The 27,239-nt window shown below is 39.1% G+C and overlaps 1 protein-coding gene across 4 annotated transcripts in view; it reads right to left on the bottom strand.

The window, feature by feature from the left end:
• The window catches only part of LOC124260278 (ran-binding protein 9-like), a 49,648-nt gene that overhangs the window by 7,699 nt on the left and 14,710 nt on the right, over positions 1-27,239 (bottom strand). For all 4 annotated transcript variants that reach the window (XM_046694539.1, XM_046694542.1, XM_046694540.1 and 1 more), the window contains exons 3-9: positions 8,911-8,963; positions 6,604-6,771; positions 5,729-5,751; positions 5,143-5,244; positions 4,751-4,833; positions 3,418-3,530; positions 1,834-2,397 (exon numbers count right to left, since the gene is read on the bottom strand). In XM_046694539.1, the coding sequence (XP_046550495.1) occupies positions 1,834-2,397; positions 3,418-3,530; positions 4,751-4,833; positions 5,143-5,244; positions 5,729-5,751; positions 6,604-6,771; positions 8,911-8,963 (1,106 nt within the window). The remainder of the gene's footprint in view (positions 1-1,833; positions 2,398-3,417; positions 3,531-4,750; positions 4,834-5,142; positions 5,245-5,728; positions 5,752-6,603; positions 6,772-8,910; positions 8,964-27,239) is intronic.

Raw genomic sequence — 27,239 nt, 5'->3', positions numbered from 1 at the left:
ATCACATCAATACACAACTACCTCACACGACTTGAGGGAGAGTCCACCTCTAGAACATCCAGAGTTCCATCACATCAATACACAACTACCTCACACGACTTGAGGGAGAGTCCACCTCTACAACATCCAGAGTTCCATCACATCAATACACAACTACCTCACATGACTTGAGGGAGAGTCCACCTCTACAACATCCAGAGTTCCATCACATCAATACACAACTACCTCACACGACTTGAGGGAGAGTCCACCTCTACAACATCCAGAGTTCCATCACATCAATACACAACTACCTCACATGACTTGAGGGAGAGTCCACCTCTACAACATCCAGAGTTCCATCACATCAATACACAACTACCTCCACCGCGACTTGAGGGAGAGTCCACCTCTACAACATCCAGAGTTCCATCACATCAATACACAACTACCTCACATGACTTGAGGGAGAGAGTCCACCTCTACAACATCCAGAGTTCCATCACATCAATACACAACTACCTCACACATCCGACTTGAGGGAGAGTCCACCTCTACAACATCCAGAGCTCCATCACATCAATACACAACTACCTCACACGACTTGAGGGAGAGTCCACCTCTACAACATCCAGAGTTCCATCACATCAATACACAACTACCTCACATGACTTGAGGGAAAGTCCACCCCTACAACATCCAGAGTTCCATCACATCAATACACAACTACCTCACACGACTTGAGGGAGAGTCCACCTCTACAACATCCAGAGTTCCATCACATCAATACACAACTACCTCACACGACTTGAGGGAGAGTCCACCTCTAGAACACAGTGTTCCACCACATCAATACACAACTACCTCACATGACGGAGCGTCCACCTCTAGAACATCCAGTGTTCCACCACATCAATACACAACTACCTCACATGACGGAGCGTCCACCTCTAGAACATCCAGTGTTCCACCACATCAATACACAACTACCTCACACGACTTGAGGGAAAGTCCACCTCTAGAACACAGTGTTCCACCACATCAATACACAACTACTGGAGAAAGTGAGTACATAGGATCTTAGGCCATTGGCAGCAGTACATAAGACCTGGTCCAAACAAATCATGAGCAACTATATTTAAGACCATCAGAGTTTTCAAGGTACTTATCAATCTCTCCATGGTTAACAGTCAAAACCCTAGTGTTCTTAAATAGATTTGTTTCTTTGGAGAATGGTGCCACTTGCACATCTCAACTCACTACAAAAACACTAACACCATCATTCATCATCCATACAAACATTCCAAAGGCCTTGTAGTTTCAAAAGAGATAAAAGTAAATAACTGAGAACCATGCCATGAATAAAGCTCACTGAAAAAATTCACTATCAGTTTTAACGAGGCATTTGTCAAATGTGCACATGAGTACAAGAAAGAAGTGGTCAAACTTTCCCACGAGAGAAGTTTTGTATTGGAGTCTCACCACAGCTGAAAACTTAACCTCGTGGGGATCATCCATCAATGTACATTCAATCATGCAGTTATTTTGGGACCTATACTGAGGGCTTAGACTCTTGGAATCTTACAACCATGATCGATGCTCATGCTGTTGATCACTGGATTGTCTGGTCCAGACTCGATTATTTACAGACTGCCATCATATAGCTGGAATATTGCTGAGTGTAACGTAAACCTAAACTCACTTGCTCACTCACTCACAAGACATTACACCATATTTGCAAAAGACAAAAACAGATGGTGTAGAAACATTTCAAATAAATACCACTTGAAGAGGACAAAAACATCACAATGGACATCCGACACAATCCGTATTTGTCCATCTTATTCATCTTACCCATATCTTCATCATCACATGGGTGAGAGTTTCCGTTCATGCACACCGATCCCCCCGACGTGCCATTGGTTATCACGCCATCCTCTACATGACCTTCGCTCATTTCAACGTCATCATTGTCAATTAATCGTGAACGGCCGTTCATTGACATGTGATCAGAGTTTGCAGCGTTCATCTCCTCCTCTGCCCGACGAGAGTCTGACTGATTGTGGGAGTTTTGGGAGGAGCTGCCTGAGCTGTGACTTTTTGTGGATGAGCGGCTTGGACTGCTGCTCCCTGATCCCCCAGACGTCCTCTGGGGGTGGAGTGTGTTCCCGCCACACCCATAATGCACTGGGCTCATGCTCGGGGAGGACCGACTGCTACCACTACTGTGTCGGGACTTAGGGCTTCGGATTGCAGCACCGCGCACTTCACTGTCTGTTCCGTTGACCATCTCGATGAACTGTCTGCACTTGAGTGTGAAAAGAAGGTTGGGGTTTCTCTCCAGGAGTCCTGGGTACAACTGCTGGGTGGCATCGATGGCTTCACCCATTCGTCCCGCCAACACCAGCTTCTGGATTCCTGCACAATACAAAATAGCATGAATATCTCAAAATTATACATGAAAGGTAACTGTTCTTTACCTTAACCCTGTGAAATTATAAATAGACAGGGTTCCTAGATTCAACACCTATGGTAGCATGTATCAAGGTCCAATACAATGTTTAACCTGTCACTTACAATGAAGAACAAGAAGATACACAATTCCAAGACAGGTAACACAGCTTAAATCAGTGGTGAATGGGTAATTGTAGCTTTAAATCACAGCAACATTCCAGACATACCACAGCAGTGTGTAAATACTGGGCCAGGCATTAGCCTGTCTCACAGTCCCTGATCATATTATTTTCACTACTGCCTAGCCGTCTCTGCCATGCTAAAGCCCTAAATGAAGCAAGTTTAGATTTCCTCAGGTTCAGGTTCTGAATCTCTGGTCTCCCTGGGGCTCCTGTTCAATTTAAAGGGGTTTATTGGTTACAATCAAAGTTATAGATTCAGAGACTAAGCGTTAGTCTAGGCCAGGCATATGAATGGTTGATAGCAAGAGCACCAAATGATATTTCTAGGGTACAATGACACACGAGTGTGAACACACCCTATGACCACTGGATACCATTTCTTTGGGATATTGGGGGGATATCCTTCTACAGAACCCAAACAGGGATAACAGCCAAAATCATGACTGTTACAATCATTGGCAATTGAAGATTCTATTTCGTCATTTGTAAACCATGGAAGAGCCAAGTACACATTCTTTTCAGATACTTCACAGACATTGGAGCAAACTTCTCCAAGGAAAGACTCGTTTACTCTTTCAATTAAAGTCCATCATGGATTATTAATATTATCAGATACATTTTCAACAGTGAAGATGAGGGCCCATGCAAATATAATCATAAATTCAATAATGCCTTAATCCAATCAGCTATGACAGATACATACATATAACATGCACATCACATACAATCTACCATGGAGAATAATCATTAACATGGCTGAACACAATTCAATCAGCTATGACAACATATCAATAAACATTACTCTGTCTGTTCTTGATGGAAGCCAGATCTTCATCTATGGGCTGATTGGTGCTCTTGGTGAAAGCTTCTGCAGTTGAGCAATAGCCATGGTGGACTAGGTATGTCGACACAATCCTGAAGACAAAGAATATAAACTCAAAACCCTCTTTCACTAGTGTCTAGTCACATATGACAAAATACTAAAAATACTTATTACTCCTTGTACTAAACTTTAATTGTGATAAAAGGTCTAATTTCAGTTACAAATTCCTAATGATGAAATATACCACTCAAAACAGATGACAGATTAACTATTGTGATATAACAATCAGGTATTCTTTATTTCTTTTGAGTAGTATATAGAGGATCAATCCTACTTTACTTAACCATTACACATGTGGGTAGAGACTACCAGTCCTGCTGTGAGAAGCCAGAGCAGTCTAAATACTTGTCTTATAGATCCACATGCCACTTTATATTCATAGAAACAAAACGATCAGTAAAGGGAAATAATTGTACCCAGTAACCTTACTTTCTAAATTTACAGCAACATTAACTGTGTATGTTTTCTCCTACTCATGGGAAGACATAATCTTTTCAAAGAAAATTAACAAAAACTGGGAGTGTGTGATGAAACACTATTGTAGGCACTAAGCAGTAAAAAAACCCGCCTCCGTGGTGTAGTGGTTAGAGCGTCCGCCCGGAAAGGAACATCGCGGGTTCGATCCCCGGCCACGTCATACCAAAAGACGTTAAAATATGGTACTTGTTGGTCCCTGTCTGGCGCCCGGCATTAATGGGCACAACAAGGACTGGTCGGCTCGGAGTCAGTATAATGTGGGGTATTCATGCTTCACTGCGGCATGGTATCTCAGTGGGCTAGCACTATAAAACCAGCTTCAGTCTGGGCTAGTACAAGCAGCCGCACATACACATACACACGCATGCATGTCGTCATATGAGCGAAATATTCTCAAGCACGACGTTAAACCCAATTTCACCTCACCTCACCTACGCAGTAAAAAGTTAACAGCTTCCTTACAGTTTCCTCATCATTTGCTTGATAACGGTGTTAGTATCTACACCGAAACGTCGCTCATATTATATTAAAGATGTTGTATATCCATTGAACTCTCCTCGTTGAGCTTCCTTAAGAGCAAACCTTTTATATCTTAGGCATTTGCTTCAACAAATGTTCCCTTCCTGTGTCAATCATGGCATTGTTCATTGTTAGAAATATCTAAATGTAAAACTGTACCTACCTCTACTATAACATGAGGTGTAAAGAAATAGTTCTGTAAGTAACCATCTGTTTTAGTAAATAACGGAAAACCCAAACAAATGACCCTGCTGACCTGTGTAGAGCAGCTGACCACTCCCCTCGTCGGTCGGACACTGGGAAACGAGAGATGGTGAGGCCAGTCTTCATTCTCCATTCCTGTACAAAACACACCAGAGGGTTAACTCAAGCTGAACTCCTGCTGCAAGACACAGACAACTTTAGTCATGCGAAAACAGTGAGACTTCAAACATCGTTGATACTGGACTAGCCAGGCCATCGAGTTGATTACCAATAATCCTGTGTCAATTTGGCTTGATATTTAACAATGTACTCAGCAAGAGTCCATCTATGTGACTGACATTATAGGCAATAACCCAAGCCAAGTCGCCCATCTTGATCACTCGATCTATAAAGTTGCCTTTTATGAAAAGCATAGGTTGCTAGGGTCAACTGTAGGGTACTGGCCTTCATGTAATCTTCTATGTCAAAGACAAAGGGACTCTGTCCAAAGTTGGCCTCCACCACTTCTCCTGGAGTCTGCAGACCCACAGTTGGGTACAGCTTGGGCTGCAACATAGATCAGTCATAGATGAAAATACTCAGGTATTTGTAAATGAACATAAAGAACATTTACATGCACTATCCTTCACTGAACACAAAGATAACTGTCTTTTCCATCAGTTGATAAACACCCATCATACGCTCAAAATGTCGGGCATATTCCTGCCTTAGTATCATCCCTTTGATTACAAAATGATCAGAACAAGTGTCCAAGAGTTATGTCCCCTCCATCACAAACTGTACTTTTGTGTGTGAAGAAAGCCTGAAAGGATACACGTTCCTGATGGATACTATGAAAATATTACCATAGTTAATGTACTGTCAGCTAAGGAACAAATGCACCCAACTTAGATTCAAACCCATATATATGGATCCTGGCACAGGTAAGGGAGGCAACTGTGCACAGCTAGTCATCACACACAAGACTGATGGGGTATCTGAGCCTATTAAACATTTGGAAGACATCAACAACTGAATAATGAATACTTACCGGGAGATCTGTACAAGCTACACCTGAAACAGAAGACACACAGTATTGAGAATCTGGGACCTGAATCTGCCGGAGAGCAACTGAAGTTGAACATAATATGTCTGAAATACGAATGAAACTGTATCTTTTTATGTCACTTTTAGCAATACTTCAGCCTTGACAGTGTGACCACCTGGATCGTTGGTATGATGAGTGGCACAAGGCTTGCCCACCAACACTAGAATGAAACTGTGACAAATATCATCTTCCATTATCACGACTAACGGGATCAGGGGGTCAGGCTCGCTGGCTTGGTTGACACATGTCATCGGTTCCCAATGGCGCAGATCGATGCCCATGCTGTTGATCACTGGATTGTCTGTTCCAGACTCGGTTATTTACAGACCGCCGCCCTATAGCTGGAATATTGCTGAGTGCGGCGTAAAACTAAACTCACTCACTTCACGCAGAGAAGTTTTGTATTGGAGTGTCACCACAGCTGAAAACTTAACTTCGTGGGGATCATTCATCCATGTACATCCAATCATGCAGTTATTTTGGGAACTATTCTGAGGGCTTAGACTCTTGGAATCTTACAACCATGATCGATGCTCATGCTGTTGATTATGTACAGACTGCCGACCTATAACTGGAATATTGCTTAGTGCAGTGTAAAACTAAACTCACTCACTCACTCTTCTATTCTCAAGTTATATGAAAAAATATGTTCGCTACAGTTTTGTATCACAAGTGATTTCACCATTTCTACTTTTACCACAAACATTACATGTAATGTCTCTTACTCAACATCAAAAGGCATCATGAGATGAAATATACAGGATAGTCCTTAAGACTAATGCACAGATGATCACAAAACTTAACAAATATGAGCTTACCTAGGTTTACACCATTCTTAGTGTAGAAACAAGTGTTGTCAATAAGGTTGAGGCAGCAGCCAATCACATCGCCTGTTGTGAAAGTCGGACCGTATGGTTGGCCAGTTCCACAGGAACAGAATGAGTTGCCATCATCACCATGGTAACCATAGGAATGTTTGTCCCAACCTAAAATAATGAATTAAGATCAACTTTGAAGGATAAGACCAATAGGCAGAACACCCAAAGCTAGTTCAGCTGAAAGACATACACAATAAGCTTTCTGTTTTAACAAGTCTGCAATGTTATATAATAACCCGATACTCTATTTCCGATGACTGCTCAAGACGAGAAGATGAATGAAGGTAGATTGTTCGGCTTATGTACAGAACACACCATTTTGATACTGATATTAAGACCTTAACTTATCTATGAGATCGGTCTATCTATGATAATATACGGTATATCATTTTCCTTATCTGTGCTTGTGGTTTTCTGTATTGTGGGGTCGTCAAGGTTACAAAAGTAGATAAATAAAATACACATTTGAGCAAGTTCCTGACATGCATATTTATCTCAAAAGTAAATAAACTCATTTGAGCCATTTGGCACAACTTGAAAATATACACATACAGGTTTATGAAGTCTAAAAACACAAAAATGCAAATATATATAATAAAATATGCAGGGCTCAGAATTACACATGTAGCAAATATGGATAAGTGAGGTGAGGTGAAAGGGGGTTAACTTTGCACTTGAGAATATTTTGCTCATATGACGACGTGCAGGCGTGTGTATGTGTGGGTGCCGGTACCAGCCCAGACTTAAGCTGGTTCTATAGTGTTAGCTCACTGAGATACCATGCCGCAGTTAAGCAGTTAAAAGTTCATATTTGAACTAATTCCTGCCGCACACACAGACATTTGCCTGAAAAGTAAATATACTAACATTCTAAAGACCATCAATTTAGCCATTTCACATAGTGTTGAGATATGTGCAAATATACATGATACATGTTCCACAATACCAGTGAAGCAGCACTTGACCAGTACTTGAAGCAGCATTATTCAACTGTACCGGTGAAGCAGCATTATTCCACAGTACCAGTGATGCAGCATTTTTCAACAGTACTAGTGAAGTATCATTATTCCACAGTACCAGTGATGCAGCATTATTCCACAGTACCAGTGATGCAGCATTATTCCACAGTACCAGTGAAGCAGCATTATTCCACAGTACCAGTGAAGCAGCATTATTCCACTTCCACAGTACCAGTGAAGCAGCATTATTCAGCATTATTCAGTACCAGTGAAGCAGCATTATTCCACAGTACCAGTGAAGCAGCATTATTCCACAGTACCAGTGAAGCAGCATTATTCCACAGTACCAGTGAAGCAGCATTATTCCACAGTACAAGTGTACAGTACAAGTGAAGCAGCATTATTCCACAGTACCAGTGAAGCAGTGAAGCAGCATTATTCCACAGTACCAGTGAAGCAGCATTATTCCACAGTACCAGTGAAGCAGCATTATTCCACAGTACCAGTGAAGCATTATTCCACAGTACCAGTGAAGCAGCATTATTCCACAGTACCAGTGAAGCAGCATTATTCCACAGTACCAGTGAAGCAGCATTATTCCACAGTACCAGTGAAGCAGCATTATTCCACAGTACCAGTGAAGCAGCATTATTCCACAGTACCAGTGAAGCAGCATTATTCCACAGTACCAGTGAAGCATTATTCCACAGTACCAGTGAAGCATTATTCCACAGTACAAGTGAAGCAGCATTATTCCACAGTACCAGTGAAGCAGCATTATTCCACAGTACCAGTGAAGCAGCATTATTCCACAGTACAAGTGAAGCATTATTCCACAGTACAAGTGAAGCATCATTATTCCACAGTACCAGTGAAGCAGCATTATTCCACAGTACCAGTGAAGCATCATTATTCCACAGTACAAGTGAAGCATCATTATTCCACATTCCACAGCCATGGCACAAGTGAAGCAGCATTATTCCACAGTACCAGTGAAGCAGCATTATTCCACAGTACCAGTGAAGCAGCATTATTCCACAGTACAAGTGAAGCAGCATTATTCCACAGTACCAGTGAAGCAGCATTATTCCACAGTACACAGTGAAGCATGCATTATTCCACAGTTTCCCAGTACCGCAGAAAGCAGCATTATTCCACAGTGGAAGTGAAGCATCATTATTCCACAGTTCAAAGTGAACTGCAATTTAAATCGCTTACACTGCATTAAAATGAGAACAACAACACACCAACAACAAACATTAACAATGCTACAGTGCACAAGACTTACCTGGCAGCCGGTTCATGTTGACCCCCTGGGTAGAGAGACCGATGCCCATATATCTGTAAGACACAAACAGAAACATCAATACTCTGTGGCACTCCATTCGTGTGGCAGTTTGGTAAAGGAAGCATTTTCATTTAGGCCTAATTGGAGTCAACACAACTGTTGATTTTCCATGCCTCTATCTCCATTCTAAAATTGCTGATTCAGCTTAAGTTCACTCGCTGACTCCCTCCCATATCATAATACCAACATGTTACCTAGTTAAAAGACCATTAATGAAAGTCTTCAAATTAGGTTACATGCAAAGAGTGTTATTTTACAAGGCCACAGTTCATAGATTCAGACGTCACACTCTTATACCCATAACAGTCATTTTGACCGGTTCATTTGAGACTCAGTTAACCCATTCAACACTGTAGGCCGGAAAACTGGCCAAGACGTCACGAGTCCCCAGACACCGTAGTCCGTCACAAGACACCGTAGGCGGTAAACCGGCCAGGCAGTAGTCGCATCAAAATTATATATAATTTTAGGAACCTAACTAACATATGATTCTTTTATTAAATCTATCACTTTTTACAATGTCTGAAAAGACTTATTAAATTTCAAATGACCATATATTATCGACAGGATTAGAATTATAAACTATTTTAGCAATGTTATTGAAAAAAACAATTCTCGGACACATGCTTCGGCAGCGGGTCCACAATGACATTGTCAAAGAGCAAAGTAACGATGTTTCGAGAAAATCATTAAATATATTGAATAAACTAATGAATAAAATCAACAACAGCATTCATAAAAGATGTCAAACGTACATATAAAATTACTATTTCCATCTTTTTGTGCGATCATGTAATGTAAGTCAAGTCACTGACAAGTGACATCTCGGCTCTCGCTGCCTCAATCTTCACGCTTGGACACGATGTTTACATTAAGAATTTTTGTCACAGGTCATAACCTAGCACGATACGTCCAATAAGTTCCATAATTTACGTATAGGTAGCGATTTCTGCTTAATATGTTCAAAATAGCATTATTTTACCCAAAACTTTCATCTAAATCTAAAAGTTTTCGTTTACCAGGACGGTATCCATTGCCGTAATATGATTGGCTGCCTTAGGTCTGGTGTCTCATTTTGACCAATCACGACCCTTATAGCAGACTGTGGCGAAAAAGCGTCATTAGAAACCAATCTTTATCCAATAAAATCGCTTCTTACAACTGTGAAAATACTCCCGGCAAGGGTACAGTGATATTGTTGATGTTCAGAGCTTTCAAACGATACCCGACATCAAACGATTCGACTCCCATGTTATTCATACGAAGCTTCGAAAACAGAGGTATTTTCCGTTGTTGTGTCATGTTACCGAGCGGAAAGCCACTGATATCGGGAAATAGGAGACCATATATATTATTTAAGAAATCTTTTTATAATAATTTTCTGATTACATACAAATGAAAATTTAAACGAAAAAGGCACGGGGCATGTTATGACATGTCACAAATGGAAAAAAAATCGCCATAGTTTTTGTTTCTTTCATGGTTTATTTGGACATTATAAATGTAAGCTTGCATTTTCATTACAAAAATAAATCTATTTAAGTTGTATTATTTGAATAACATTATAAAAATAAACTTCATATTTATCAACAGTGGGATTAGATTTTTAAATGGTGTATGAGATGTAGTAGCAATAACGTTTTACAAGCTTATAGTTTCCTTCATAAACATAGGCTTCATCTGTGACCTTAGAGTCTCTTGGAACTCGGTGTCATGGCAGTAAATGCCTCTGGTTGACTGGTGTTGAAAGAGTTAAAGTTGGTGAAGATCGAGATCAAAATGGCGATGTCACTTCCAGTGTGAGGTAGTGGCCTTGTTAGCTCATCATTCCAGAGGATCTGATGCTCTAATTCCCATGTGGTTTACAATAATAACAATAACACTATTTCTAGCGATCAAAACTCAATATTAGTGGGACTTCTAAATATGCTACACAGCATATGTACATATAGACAACAGACTGGGAAAACATACAAATACACAGCATATAGAGAAAATATACAGGGCTTGTATGGATTAAATAATATATTAGGTAATAGGAAGCATAGCCTGCAGTGTGATAGTGGGCTGCTGTGACCACACATTTTACAAAAGGCTTAGAACAAGAGATTGTATTCCTATCTCATTCATTAGTTGCATGTGCAGACACTTGAGTCAAGAAATAAACACAGTGTATAAGGTTTTGAGGATGATAAGCAGGTCTATGGTGAGTCACCTGCGTGAGACAGACTGAGCAACAAAGGCCATTAGTATGTATTTTTTGGGCAGAAGTCGGTCACTCTGTGACCATTTCTGATGTCCATGATGTGATATTACTGGACTATTTCTCATGGTGCCGTAAAACCATAATTACTCACTCCAGCAAAAACTTTGGAGTCCAGACAATTGACTTTATGATCAACATTACAATGTTCAAAGATGATCAAAACCTTAACTGTAGTAGGTAAGGGTAGTAATAAACGATAATAACATAAACAATAATAACCACATGAGTATGGTTTTATCAATATTTCAGCAATAACCTGGTGGGGGGACACCTTTACACATTGTACTCAAGTAGGGAATCAAACCCCAGTCTTGGGCATGACAAGCAAATGCTTTAACAACTAGGCTACCCCACATAATCATAATAACAAGTCTATTATGCACCAACTTCCATTCAACAAGTGACTGCTCGTGGCACGAACAAAAGCAACGTGACCCCTACCAACAGATCAGATTGACTTCTTGATGACTCATCTCCCTACCAACAGATCACAATATTGACTTCTTGATCTTCTTGATCAATCATCTCCCTGGGGAGAATACAACACTCTAAAATATCCTCAACAAAGCGACAATAAACATCTTGATCTTCTTGATCTGCATTATCATCTCCCTGGGGATAGAATACAACAAACGGCACAATAAACATCTTGATCTTCTTGATCTGCATTATCATCTCCTGGGAGAATACAACACTCTAAAATATCCTCAACAAACGGCACAATAAACATCTTGATCTTCTTGATCTGCATTATCATCTCCTGGGAGAATACAACACTCTAAAATATCCTCAACAAACGGCACAATAAACATATGATCTTCTTCCTGATCTCTAAAATATCCTCAACAAACGCATTATCATCTGCCATCTCCCTGGGGAGAATACAACTCTAAAATATCCTCAACAAAGCGGAATACAACTTGATCTTCTTGATCTGCATTATCATCTCCCTGGGAGAATACAACCTCTAAAATATCCTCAACAAACGGCACAATAAACATATCTTCTTGATCTTATCTCTCCCTGGGGAAAATACAACACTCTAAAATATCCTCAACAAACGGCACAATAAACATCTTGATCTTCTTGATCTGCATTATCATCTCCCTGGGGAGAATACAACACTCTAAAATATCCTCAACAAACCGCACAATAAACATCTTGATCTTCTTGATCTGCATTATCATCTCCCTGGATAGAATACAACACTCTAAAATATCCTCAACAAACGGCACAATAAACATCTTGATCTTCTTGATCTGCATTATCATCTCCCTGGATAGAATACAACACTCTAAAATATCCTCAACAAACGGCACAATAAACATCTTGATCTTCTCTGATCTGCACTTATTATCTCCTTGATCTTCTTGATCTGGGGAGAATACAACACTCTAAAATATCCTCAACAAACGGCACAATAAACATCTTGATCTTCTTGATCTGCATTATCATCTCCCTGGGGAGAATACAACACTCTAAAATATCCTCAACAAACGGCACAATAAACATCTTGATCTTCTTGATCTGCATTATCATCTCCCTGGGGAGAATACAACACTCTAAAATATCCTCAACAAACGGCACAATAAACATCAGTCTAGTTGTTATTTCAAGCCATGTCAAATACTGTAAAGGTCTTGAATAATTTATATCAGGCTACCTAATGCTATTAAGGATATTGACTGCAAATGAACACCAAGTAGCAAGCAATAACAAATTAACCATCCATGATTTTGTTTGAAGTACACTTTGCCTCTCAATAATTCATTTCACAAAGTTCATTCTATCAGTAGTGGTGAGTTTATGGCATGTTATATATCACGGCTGCAATCATTCTGTTATTTTTGCGATTGTGTAACAACCATAAAATCCTAACCATGTGTTTGATACAGCTGACATGAGATTACACCACAAAGATAAACAACCTTTCTTTGACTTCTTTGATGGGCATTTTAAAAGTTGAGTTGATGAAGAATAATGACAATTGTTATGGATATACAACTTCTTTTATTCTGTGGAGGCAACGTTTTCGACATTTCTAATGTCGTTGACAACGACATTAGAACCTATGTCGAAACGTCGCGCCACAAATAAAAGAAGTTGTATATCCATAATAATTGTCATTATTCTTAACCTTTCTTTGAGGCAACCTGTCCAACACTGAAAACAACACCCTTTGTTTGGCAGTGTTTTCCAATTCATTTCCTTTCCCATACAATCTCTAACCAAGCATGTCAGTTGATGATCTTTCACCTGTCTTGATAAAAACCTACCTAACATCCTATAACTGGGTCACGTTGCCCAAAACAGCTACAGTTTATAGGTCATACTTGCACAACCAGACGAGCCAGAACATTACCGTTGCATGCTTCTGTGGTTCACTTGTACTGAGAGAACGGCCTGAGGCAGTCCTAACTTGGTCCTAGGTAGTTTCAACAAGTTTCATCCAAAGACATTAAAAACACCTTTCAAGTCTTTTAACTCAGAAGTCAGATATAGATTAATTTTACAGTGATCCAAATAGCAAAGAGAGGATGTCCCACGTCCTTCACATCATCACATTACATCTATACCAAGGAATAAAGTGAGTGAGTTAAGTTTTAAGCTGCTTTTAGCAATGTTCCGGTAATATCAGAGTGGGGGACACCAGAAATGGGCTTCACACATTGTGCCCATGTGGATTATCGAACCCGGGTCTTCGTTGTGACCACTGAACACTTTAACCACTAGGCTACCCCAGCACCCCCCTAGAACTAAATGGCAAGTCTCAAATTCAAGCGTGAGGAAGATCTGGTCAAGTAATATTCCAGAGGTCCTGTTAGCCCAGCTAATTTGTTTGTTTGTTATTCTGTGCTACACCCAACAGTATTCCTGCTATATGATGGCTTCCTGTAAATGATCAAGTCTGAAGTAGGCAATCCCACACTTGATACTGTGACCACAATTCATGTCAGTGGGACAAAGGACATAATTAACCAAGTCACGTTCTGCGACGTAGCATGAGCACCTGACCAATTTAGTCACCGGGATCAGAATAATGTGCCGGGGACCTATCGTAACTGTAAATCCTTACGATGGGAGTTTAACTAAAAGGTTGCAACAAGTTCAGATGAGGAGACTGATATCTCTATGTCTGACCATGCTTCAGCTAACCCTGAATATAATCTAAAGTTAGAAATCTATTGTCTCAAGCCATATTGAGTGAGAACGTATGGTTTTATGCAGCTTTTAGCAACATTCCAGCAATATCACGGCAGGGAACACCAGAGATGGGCTCCACACATTGTACCCATGTGGGGATTCGAACCCAGGTCTTCGGTGTGACAAGCAAACACTTTAACCACTAGGCTACCCACTGGTCCTTCTCAAGCCATAAACATACAAGCAACTACTGTCAAGCAGGATCAAGATCAGGGTCCATTTCCACAAAGAAATTTCAGTTGTTACACAATGATAACTCCTATACATGAACAATGACTTGAGGTGAGGTGAGGTGAAATTGGGTTTAACGTCGTGCTTGAGAATATTTCGCTCATCTGACGACGTGCATGTGTGTGTATGTGTATGTGCGACTGCTTGTACTAGACCAGACTGAAGCAGGATTTATAGTGCTAGCCCACTGAGATACCACGCTGCAGTGAAGCATGAATACACCACTCAGACACATTATACTAACTCCGAGCCGACCAGTCCTTATTGTACCCATTAATGCCGAGCGCAAGGCAGGGATCAACAAGTACAATATTTTAACGTCTTTTGGTATGACGCGGTCGGGGATCGAACCCGCAACCTTCCGCTCTCCAGGCGGACGCTCTAACCACTACACCACGGAGGCGGTCTACAATGACTTGAGACATTCGTAGATCACTTTGTGGAACGTAGCCCTGGAATCCACATAGTCCACAGACACCGGAGCATATGCTCATGCTATTAACCACTGATTTATGCAATCCACAGACACTTACTTCTACCCGTGAAGATCCGCATTAGAAATGATCTTCAGCAACCCATGCTTGTCGTAAGAGGCGACTATCGGGATCAGGTGCTTGGTTGACACATATCATCGGTTCCCAATTGCTTACATCAATGCTCATGCTGTTGATCACTGCATTGTCTGGTCCAGACTCGATTATTTACAGACTGCCGCCATGGATATAGCTAGAATATTGCTGAGTGCAGTGTAGAACTAAACTCAATAACTCACCCACACTTACTTTCCAGGCAACCAATATAGCTATACATCAAACTAGTTCACACCCATGTCTCCATTAATACAGACTTTGAGAGAAAGTAATCCCTCCTTCAAGATCTTTAACCATCCAGGGGCGAGTGAACAGGAGAACTCTCACCATGTTTATGGCACTATTTTCTTCTTCCCCAAACTTGGCAATATCAATTTTAGCTATTAACCTCTCAATAGCAGAAAGTCCCTCACTGATTCAGTGACTTCAGGGTCAGAGATACACCTCCGTAACCTAGAGCAGCCTGGCAGTAACGTCCTAGACATCCTGACTGCCACCACTGCTGATCACGTATTGATTCCCTGCACTTCTCAGGCAATGATGCTGCACTTCTCAACAGGAGAGATCAATGCCAAGCATCACACAAGTCTTTAGCATTTTCACCCCCCAAAAAATCTTTAAAATCCTTTATCATCCAAAACTGTGTTCCACAGGAGATATTGCTTGTGTGAGATCATACGATATCTCTTAGGAGATATCGTTTTAACAGCAGATTTTGTACAATGCCCTGACAATGCTATGATGTCATGAACTTGATGACATCACAGTGCTATGACATCGCTGCAAGTCTTATGGCAGTACCATGTTCAGATATGCACATTTTTCATCAAAAACTACTAAAGAGTGATTTTTTTATGATAAATAGAATCTCACCCTCGTGTCTACTGATATCAATTATATCAACACTTGTTGATAAATGTAAAAATATCATCGGCAAGCCTCGGATATTTGTAACTTTCTCAATTCGTGTTGATATAATTGATATCAGTAGAAACTTGGGTGAGATTCTCTATATACACGTATTTCCCTTCAAAATTTGTAATGATCAATTGGCTTGACCACTGAGAAACTGTTAGTCTAAAGCTTGTCTCGTGGCATCATTTTAAAAATATTAGTGTCTTTATATGTACTCTATTACCTTTCTATTTACCTTTCTATTTATATATTTTATGCTTATTTTGTAAATAAATAAATTCCAGCTATCATTATGTGAATTACTTGACACAAAGATATTCTACCAGACACAGCCTTCAAGCATGTAGCCAAAATCGTGTAGGAAAAATTGCAGTCTCCAAAATATCTGATATTGATAGAAACAAGTAACTACATAAAACTGAAAACCCAAAGTGGAATTGAGCTTCTGCACTTGTGGAAGGATCAAGCCTTCTTTCATTTAGGGCTATAACATGACAGTTAGTACTGGGTGGAAGACAGCCAATCTCCCTTACATTGAAGACAGCTGATCTCCCTTACAATGAAGACAGCCAATCTCCCTTACATTGAAGACAGCTGATCTCCCTTACATTGAAGACAGCCAGTCTCCCTTACATTGAAGACAGCCAATCTCCCTTACATTGAAGACAGCCAGTCTCCCTTACATTGAAGACAGCCAATCTCCCTTAGATTGAAGACAGCCAATCTCCCTTACATTAAAGAGAAAATTAAAAAGGAGACCAACTCAAGTCTAGATTATGATTGAGCAAGTCTAGATCCCTTCAGCTCTTGCCTGAAATTGAGAATGTTCGGAGCTCTTTTGGGACTTTATTATCAATTCTTTATTAAATATATTTTCAAACAAGACTCATTCATTTCTGGGACTAAGTCAGTCTAGGCAGAAGGCAAAACAATTTGGTTCAAGGACGGTTCGACGAACAAGAAAAATGTTTACAGTCATTTAAAGTGTATTTACATTTACACTGTTAAGTCACAATGCTCCCCATAGTGTACTTTCAGCATTCATCCGGACAAAGAAACGATCAGGATAATGGCCTCACATCACCAGGATGACAGGTCATATGTAACAGTGTGGAGCCAGCAATGTCAGACAAAAACGAACTCCTGTAAGTAATATTCAACAGGTGAGCTGAAGGAGGGATGGCAAGATGCCAAAACTGTAAACTATGTCAGCATTATAAATAGCACAAGTCTCTAGGCGGGTTTCTTACAGGTAGATTCCACCTGGTAACTGTCCATGAGTCATGTCAAATACCAGTCGTCTGTATGTACATTCAGGGAGACATCACAAATAAGAATCCTGTCGTTATCATCGGAATGACCCAGCACTTTCTACCCCTTCACTCTAAGGGGAACTTCAATATTTGTTTGTCCAATGAAATGTACAGGGTCACCATACAATATAAACCTAATGGAGAAATATACTTTTCAGGACATTTATATTGTTCTTAAAGATATCATTTCTAGGAAAAGTTGACAGCAAAATAAACATTTAGTATTTACACAAATTTTGATTTGTACATCTCTTTAGGCATCTCCAAGCAAATACATGTAGTCACTGCCTTGGAAATAAATCAGATTTTCACTTTCTTTCATTATTTAATACTTTTAATCATTGATATGAACAGTCATACTTTCATCAAATACTAAAATCTTTACTACCACTGAAATCAAATCATAACATTAGCAAGAACACAAATGTTAATTCACATTTTTTCCCCTAAAACATCTATTTGAACGTTTTTTCTAATATCTATTAGGGCTGGCTGAATGACCGATAATTGGAAATATTGTCAATGGAAAAAATTAGTAATGATTATTAATATGAAAACAATGTCATCGACAATATATTTCATAAACTATTGCAGTGAAATATAGTTTGGATTGGATTTTCATACATAATATACAAATTTAATTATTATTCACAGGACACTTCAAAATTATGTTCAGAATGAATGATTTTGCTGAATACATGTATCATCGCTTCAGTGATGAGAAAAATGTTTATTCTTTCACATGTTTTCGCATTTTTCTCAAAGACACGACTGCAATAATTATCGTTAAGGGATCGATATTTAGTTGACAATTATCATTCACTATAACTGACATCAATAGCCAGCTGTAATATTCCTGATTAACAAAATCATCAGCTCTGCACTGCCACAACATTCTACTGAAAATACTAAAAAGTATTTCTATACAAAACATGGTGCACACAGTTTCTGGTGTATATTACGTCTAACAGATTGTGCAAGTCACAAGGAAAAGCTGTATGTGGTATTGTTAAAGCAGGAAGTAGAGACAGAAAGTGTTTTCACAAAGGTAGGTCACCAAAACAGCAGGTTACACAGCTCAAAACAAAACATATAATATATTTACATATTTCAGCAACCTCTTAAAATAACCACCCTTGACAACTTCCAGGAAGCAGTTTATGTCTTGAAGTTTGAATCAAATGACTGGACCATCATTTAAGAACAATAATCAAAATGCCTTTGGTTTTCATACTGAGCACCCCTTTGTCAAGTTTCTAAATTCACATGGAGCGGTGGGGTAGTCTAGTGGTTAAAGCATTCACTCATCACCCCGAAGACCCGGGTTTGATTCCCACATGGGTACAATGTGTGAAGCCCATTTCTGGTGTCCCCCACCATGATATTGCTGGAATATTGCTAAAACCATGCTCACACTCACTCTAAATGTCCAGGTTACTTATTATGGTAAATATGGTAGGTGATATGACACCTTGTCTTAACTTGGATTACATAATTTGTCAATTTCATTCAAATCTTCAAACATGTATGAACTACACATGCCTTTGTTGCAAGTAAATCGTTCATTTCATTCAGTCAAAAATCCAATAATGTCAAAAACATGTATGAGTTGTCAATGTACAATTGTGTAAGGGTAAGTAATTACAGCTGCCTGAGAGCAGTGCTATTTGAATCCTGACAAATCTACTCAGGAAGCCTTGTGTCCTGTTTGGTCTATTTTGGTGTCTTTATTTGAACAAAGGCTCTGTTGGTAAGTACTGCAACACAAGAAGCTGGTGGAGTTGTAGGGGAAGGGCTGAGTGTTAGCTTCAATTGAGGAAAAGGTGACATGGACTGAATCACTGACAAAACGGTGGGATATTCATAAAAAAGGGTAACAATGCCACAGAGCGGTTGGAATACATTGTTCTTAAGATGGGACTAGGTCACATTTTTTTATGTATTTTTGGATTCTAGATGTCGACGTAATGAATGCCAGACATGCAGCTGGGATATTCAATACACATTGCCATTTAGAAAGTGAGTGAGTGAGTTTAGTTTTCCACCGCTTTTAGCAATCAATCAATCAATCAATGTTTATTGTACGAAAGACCTTAGGCCCATATACATTCGAGTTACACCGCTTTTAGCAATATACCAGTAATATCACGACATGGAACACCAGAAATGGGCTTCACAAATTGTGCCCGTGTGGAGAATCGAACCCGGGTCTTCAGCGTGACGAGCGAACGCTTTAACCACTAGGCTACCCTACCACCCCACATTTAGAAAGTGGTCAAATGCAACATGTTATATTTGGGAATTACACTTTCTCATTAAGTACACATTTTACTACATTTTAAGGGTTGAGGCCCATCCGGGATTCAAACTCGCACTCTCAGTTTGAAGCACATGAACTCCAGCACAAAGTCAGCGACCTAATCCACTCAGCCACTATGGCTTCCACAAACATGGAAACCTGACAACTGGTACTTGGATTAGAAACAATCCATGCAACCTTAATGAGTAGGTGATATTCCTCAAAAAAAAACATCACAAGACCTGACAATGCTGCAACAGCACACAGAACAATGAAAAGCTGAAAGGCTTCACAAAGCTCTTTATCTTTCCCCAGCCAGCAACCATGAGGATAGATACAGCATCAACACCAGATCGGGATGAAAGTTTAATAAGCCTGGGCTTTATTCAGCTGCTGCTCCTTCACACTGCTTCCTCTTGCCGCTATTAAAACCCAGCCTAGTAAAGATCACACTCTTAAAGATCATCAGATCAAACCTGATGGTAAATAATCCACAAGAGACTTTTCAGCATTCAATACAAATCAATATACACATGGCCACTAGCACAGACAAACCTAAAATCAGACGATATGTTTTTTAAACATAAATTCATGAAGCACAAAAACAGTTTTCCAAAAAGCCAATTCACATGCTGAATACACAAAAACATGCTTAGTGCATACACCATGTACAACTGCAAGGCCTACTCGACAATGTTACAATTTGTTGACAAAATTGTCAGAAATTCCTTGGAACAAAAACAATAACTGAAACATCTTTTCTATATTTAATCGTGAACCATTCAAACACGGCTTACTAGGGCTGGGACGGGTAGGAAAAATCGGAATCGAGTACCCGCATGTACTTACCTGAATCGGAATAGAGTACCCGCAAATGTAAGGAATACAGCGCTTCTGTCAACTGTTTGAATATTCAATCACGAGTTGACAGAGATTATTATAGAAAACTTGAAAGGATGGCAATAACACATTATAACAGATCTTACGCTATTAATTTATGTCTGTTAAACCAATATAAAGAGCAACACCATTATTTACATTCATCGTTAAAACACAGAACTTTTCGTTCCCGCTGTTACTGTAACTTTCACTACTCACTGCTGATGCGCAGGTAAGTTACAGTCGTTAATAATAACCTTGATTAATCGGACAATACCAATGATGTAAATGTGTGTTACGCCAATTATGAAAAAAGCTATTATCTGCCCTTGTCATTACAGAGTTCTCTCACTTTCCAGGTACTCGATTCCAAGAAATAGGACTCGATTCCAGCTGTACCTGACCCGGATTCAAGTACCGGTCCCAGCCCTAGGGCTTACATACAAAACTGATAAACACAGGGATTAAAATCATGATTATATAATAAACTTGAGTTAACTAAACTAACCCTGTTACCAGAGATGTAGTAACACATTGCAGCAGAATACCCTGACACTCACACCTCACACGTTAATATAGGAATGAGTGTTTTTATATTTGCTCAGAGTATGCACCTTTGCACAGCAATTGCCATTTATGCTATAGGAGTGAGTGAGTGAGTTGAGTTTTACGCTGCACTCAGCAATATTCCAGCTATATGGCGTCAGTCTGTAAATAATCGAGTCTGGACCAGACAATCCAGTGATCAACAGCATGAGCATCAATCTGCGCAATTGGGAACCGATGACATGTGTCGACCAAGTCAGCGAGCCTGACCACCCGATCCCGATAGTCGCCTCTTACGACATGGGTTACTGAAGGTTCATTCTAACCCGGACCTTCACGGGTTTACCTCATGCTACAACATCAGGGTTTTTAACGCAAAAGTGAATCCAGTGCACACAAATGTAGTGTATGGATGTAGAATAATTCACTGTGTCCAGAGGAATGCACAATATTACTCATTGTACTCGCAACACATCTATGACTTTGATAAGCGTTTGGTTGTTTCTTTCAGAGCAGTTACATGCATCATACAGTTCTCTAAAGACTGACTTCACAGGACCCTAGTATTGCCAGCAAGAAGCCTTAAAACTAGTAATTAGGAGTCCCTGGGACCTCCATGTTTGTGAGTCAAGGTAAGACACTGCAACATACTTAAATTGTGGCACCATGAAAAGTGATTCATCGATTTATTTAGACATGTTCACCTTTAACGTGTTTTTTTAAATGTTAACAATTTTCAAGAAAGCACTATGTCATCGATGTTTACAGTAACATCAGGAACCCATATTCAGACATGTAAAAAGTGACGTTGCACCAAAGCCCTAATCTCTTGTAAAACTATCTAATCTGTAAGAAAATATGAAGACAATGGATGCAGTTAGCATGATTACATGACAATAACCCACTGTTCAAAACCAGCCCAAGTACAACAGATAATACGTTTTACACAAATGCCATTTTTTGCAGCTGAGCTGAAGAGATTGTTTACGTCCCTGTCACTGGTGTCAGCCTCTATTCCCACATTGTAGCTGGGAAATTGAATCACTGTTTTCAACATAAAGATTCCTGGGCATTTGACCAACTGGGGCTTATAAAATCCAAAACTATGCTTCTTCTGACATTAACATACCAATGGTGAGGTCTCCAATTTGGGAAATATGTAAAAAATCAATATATTGTTTCAAAAAATTTGCGGTGAGAACAGAATTCAAGATGAATTCTATGGTTTATTTAAAAAATAATGTACTTGGCTTGTTATTTTTTTAACAAATGATTTACCTGAAAAAAACACAAAAATATAGAACCAATATTCTGTGCATTTCCATCACTGTTATTCATATCAATGACTATTTTATGGAGAATACAAAAAAGATACATCAGAAACTCAAATAGAAAACAGAAAGATCATGCAGAGTTATGTTGTTAGATGCAGACTTTTAAGAATCTGGTTTTGACAGTCAAGGTCAAGATTTTTTTATGAGAGACAGCAGTAGCTTATAACTGACAAGTGCAGTATGAATTGCCAATCCCATATTTTGTGAATGCTGACCGAATGGGCTCATTCAAGGTTCACCTGTTGGTTGATACACTCAAGATAATCTGACATGACTGAATAATGTAAATTCATCTTATACGATATTTTGCTTTTTCAGGATCTGACATGTTTTTATTTTACATGTTGTATTTTCTTTGAAAAATATCTAAAAGTGTTTGTTGAGGAAAATGGCACTGCAGGCCATAATTGCATAACAAGCTGACCTGGTAATGGTTGAAAACTGTCTAGGTCACTGAAGGTCTCCTTGGATACAGACAATGTGTCCAGTAATCCATTGTTTTCCAGAATTTCAATGCAACCTTGTCAACTTGTTATCAGAAATCAATGATAAGGATTTGATCAAGTCACAACAAATAGATCCAGTTATCGTGTACTTATTGAGAGTCGACCATATGACACACATCAAACACTGTACTTTGTCACAATAACAAACAGTTGAAAGATAAACAAAGATTGTAATTTGTATTGGTAATCAATAGGGTTATATTGTACAACTCAACATAAACACTGTCAAAGTACTATCTAAATATATTGCTACAATGTATCCTTTGTTATGTGAGACTATAAGATCTGTGTTTACCAACAACTGCACTGTGTGACCCTATCTAGCATTGTCTATCTAGTTATCCCAATACACACTAGTCAAGAAACAATCTGATCATATCTACCAGTTTGAACAAACATACTCAAACTAATTTGACCTCAAAAACTTATCCCACAAATTGTTTCACTAATAAACTTATTCCACAGACAGTGTGACCTGTAAAACTTATTCCACAGTGTGACCTGTAAACCTTATTCCACAAACAGTGTGACCTGTAAACCTTATTCCACAAACAGTGTGACCTGTAAAACTTATTCCACAGACAGTGTGACCTGTCAAACTTATTCCACAGACAGTGTGACCTGTCAAACTTATTCAACAGACAGTGTGACCTGTAAAACGTATTCCACAGTGTGACCTGTCAAACTTATCCCACAGACAGTGTGACCTGTCAAACTTATTCCACAGACAGTGACCTGTCAAACTTATCCCACAGACAGTGTGACCTGTAAAACGTATTCCACACTGTGACCTGTCAAACTTATCCCACAGACTGTGACCTGTCAAACTTATTCCACAGACAGCGTGACCTATAAACCTTATTCCACAAACAGTTTGACCTATAAAATTTATTTCAAAAACAGCTTGACCTATAAAAACATAGTCTACAGACAGTCTGACACTCTAGCAGTTTAACCTATAAACTTATTCAACCAACAGTTTGACACTGTTTAGCAGTTTGACCTATAAAACCAATGTGACCAAAGGTTTGACACTGTTAAGCTGTTTGACCAACGTCACAAGTTTCCCCTCATTCATCCTTGGTCAACGTCACATGCTCCCCTTATAATTCGACAATGAATCCACTGATACAACGGCAAAGTTAACAAAGAAAATCTCTGATTGGGAAACAGGTTAAAAGGTCATATTTTGAACAACTGTAGACACGTTTGCCAGTGAGTTATGTTAGCTTTCTGCGTTTCAATGTTAATTTGGGGCGTATATCACACTCAATGAACACAGCTGGTGTACCAGGTCTATAAATACTTGAGTCGTCATGATTCAAATACATCTACATTACTTCCCCTACTCATGTAATTACACATCCCTTCATGTCATGTTGATGACGAAGGAGTGATAATGTACACAAAATACCTTCAGAAATAAAAACATTCTTAGATCATATTTTACCTTGTTCAACAACTGGACTTAATATACACACTTTGCTTCAGATCATACAATAACAACATTATATCTAATAAACATGGGTGTGACGGACTTGTGAATACCACAACAACATACTTTGACTCAAACCACTTGTCTAAAGCCTGTATCACACTGTAGAGATTGTTTGAGGTTTTTGCCAGGAATTTTGTTTTAATTACAATATAAAGCCAGACCAATTTTATTTCTTGTTTTACGGATTTTTGTCCTCACAATACCTAAAGGCAGGAGGAAAAAAAAAAAATTAAAATAAATAAATACTAAAAGTATTTTACTTTTGGCAATTTATGAAGTGTATATGGGGCAAAGCACAATCTAAAAAAAATTTCTTGTAAATTTACCTGTTTGACCAATAAAACATTAGGATTTTATACTTTTATTTTTTTTATTTTTTTTTAAAAAAAACAAGAAATAAAATTTGATCCGTAAAACAAGAAATAAAATTGGTCTGGCCTAATATAAATTGGCGGGGGAAACATTTCAAGTAGAAACAGTATACAAAAAGATACTTAAAAAATTGACAAGGCGTTGCACATTATCTGCTTTGACCTGAATAAATTTTATAAACCTTAACCTTTTCAACCTTGAACTTTCAATATTTAAAAACTGAAGCATAAATATTCTGTAACTGATTGGCAAGTAAACCAACTTGTTAAAAAATCTCTTATCTGAAAAAGGGAACATGACTTCCCCATATACGTATCACGATCAGTCATGTGAAACAAATGTGAAACAATTTCAGACCACACAATTATTTTCCTCGTGTTAAGAGATCCACCAAATTGATTTTTTATAATTAAACTTAATAGACAATAATTACATCCCATCAAATCGCCTCTTGCTGATTTCTGTCACACACATACTTGAATCATTGGATGTGATGATCATGAAGATTAATGATTTATGATTTAGCTTCTGAGCTTTGAACATATTTTAACAACACTCCTTCAGATTTGGGCTGATTTTTAAAATTATTTTCTCAATGAAGCTGCTTTGGCTCAAAGAATCCATAATAAATAAAACAACCTGTTCTGGAATAATGATGCTGACTCATCACAAATCATGTAAAGGATGTCATGTTGCCAAGGCCCTAATACTACTGAAACAATGGGCCACTGGGCATAATGATACCAATCAGCATCAGTAGAAAAGAATCAGTGGGAAACAAGCCAATCACTATCCCCTACAAATGTTTCTTCTGTTAAAACATCGAGTCACGTCGTGTTTTGCACTTTTTGCCATGTCAGCAAGCCAAGAACAAAGAATCAACAGCTGACACAATCTTGTCTACTTTCAAATTTCATGTCATCATTGATCATAGCTGTTCTCCCATTTCATACCAAAGTATGCTCCATATGACGAATACTGAACATATTCATAATCAATAATTATATACAAGACATTCATATTTCAATGTATTCTTTCCATGTGTATTTCATGAGGAAACCAGCAGCTGACACATTACACACTGTGGTTAGAGAGTAACACACGATGCATTACACAGTGGTTAGAGAGTAACACACAAGGTCCAAGCTGTCTGCAGCTGATAAAACAGGTTACAGTCAGGGTAATGTTAGAACTGCTGCAGGGGTAGTCACTGTGCCAATGATATGAGATCATGGCTCGGGTAGAGACAAAGGCACATTCAGCATGATTCACTGTGTTTATACATCCTTCAACCTGGATATGATTCCTCTTGTTAGTCATAGGCTTACCATCTCCCCACCTTTCTGGGTTCTTCTATATTAGCGGAATCTATTAAGATGGTTCCATCTTATGAACTGAAAACACCTGCAGGCTAGTAGCATATACATGAGTAAGTGAGAGTTTGTGTTTGGTTGAGTCTAATAAACAACATCACAGCATGTCAGCTAGTCTGTCTACCAGACCCTAGAATCCGGACTAGAATTGGTCTTCAGTAACCCATGCTTGTCATAAGAGGTGACTAATGGGATCGGGTGGTCAGGCTCGCTGAACTTGGTTGACATGTCATAGTATCCCAATTCCATAGATTGATGCTTATGTTGTTGAACACTGGATTGTCTGGTCCAGACTCGAGTATTTACAGACTGCCGCCATGTAGCTGGAGTGAGTGAGTAAGTGAGTTTAGTTTTACGCCGCACTCAGCAATATTCCAGCCTATGACTAACAAGAGGAATCATAACCAGTGATCAACAGCATGAGCATCAATCGGCGCAATTGGGAACCAATGACATTGTCAACCAAGTCAGTGAGCCTGACCCCCCGATCCCGTTAATCACCTCTTACGACAAGCATGGGTTACTGAAGATCAATATTCTAACCCGGACCTTCACGGGTCGATGTAACTGGAATATTGCTAAGTGGGATGTTAAACAACCAACCAACCAGACCCTAGAGAAACAAATGTATAGTCCTACTCAAGTCTAGAATTATTCTTTTAAGTATAAATTGCCTAAGCTCTACAGAAACCAGAAATTAAGGATTGTTTTGGCCCCATTTGACAGACAGACAGACAGACAGACAGACAGACAGACAGACTGACAGTCACACAGGTTGACCTCAGCCTGAGTATGGTGAAGTATGCACAAATATGGGATACAATTCTACACCTCTTGATTCTGATATGCAAATCTAAATCATCATGATCAATGATGATTACAAGCAACAGTTGAGACTCTTTTGAAGATATCGCTTCAGAAACAAACATGACTTTACTTGACC

Source organism: Haliotis rubra, unplaced genomic scaffold (assembly GCF_003918875.1).
Source record: "Haliotis rubra isolate DU_JTF1 unplaced genomic scaffold, ASM391887v1 Scf76, whole genome shotgun sequence".
Lineage (NCBI taxonomy): Eukaryota > Metazoa > Mollusca > Gastropoda > Lepetellida > Haliotidae > Haliotis > Haliotis rubra.
This window is presented reverse-complemented; position numbering and strand designations above follow the sequence as displayed.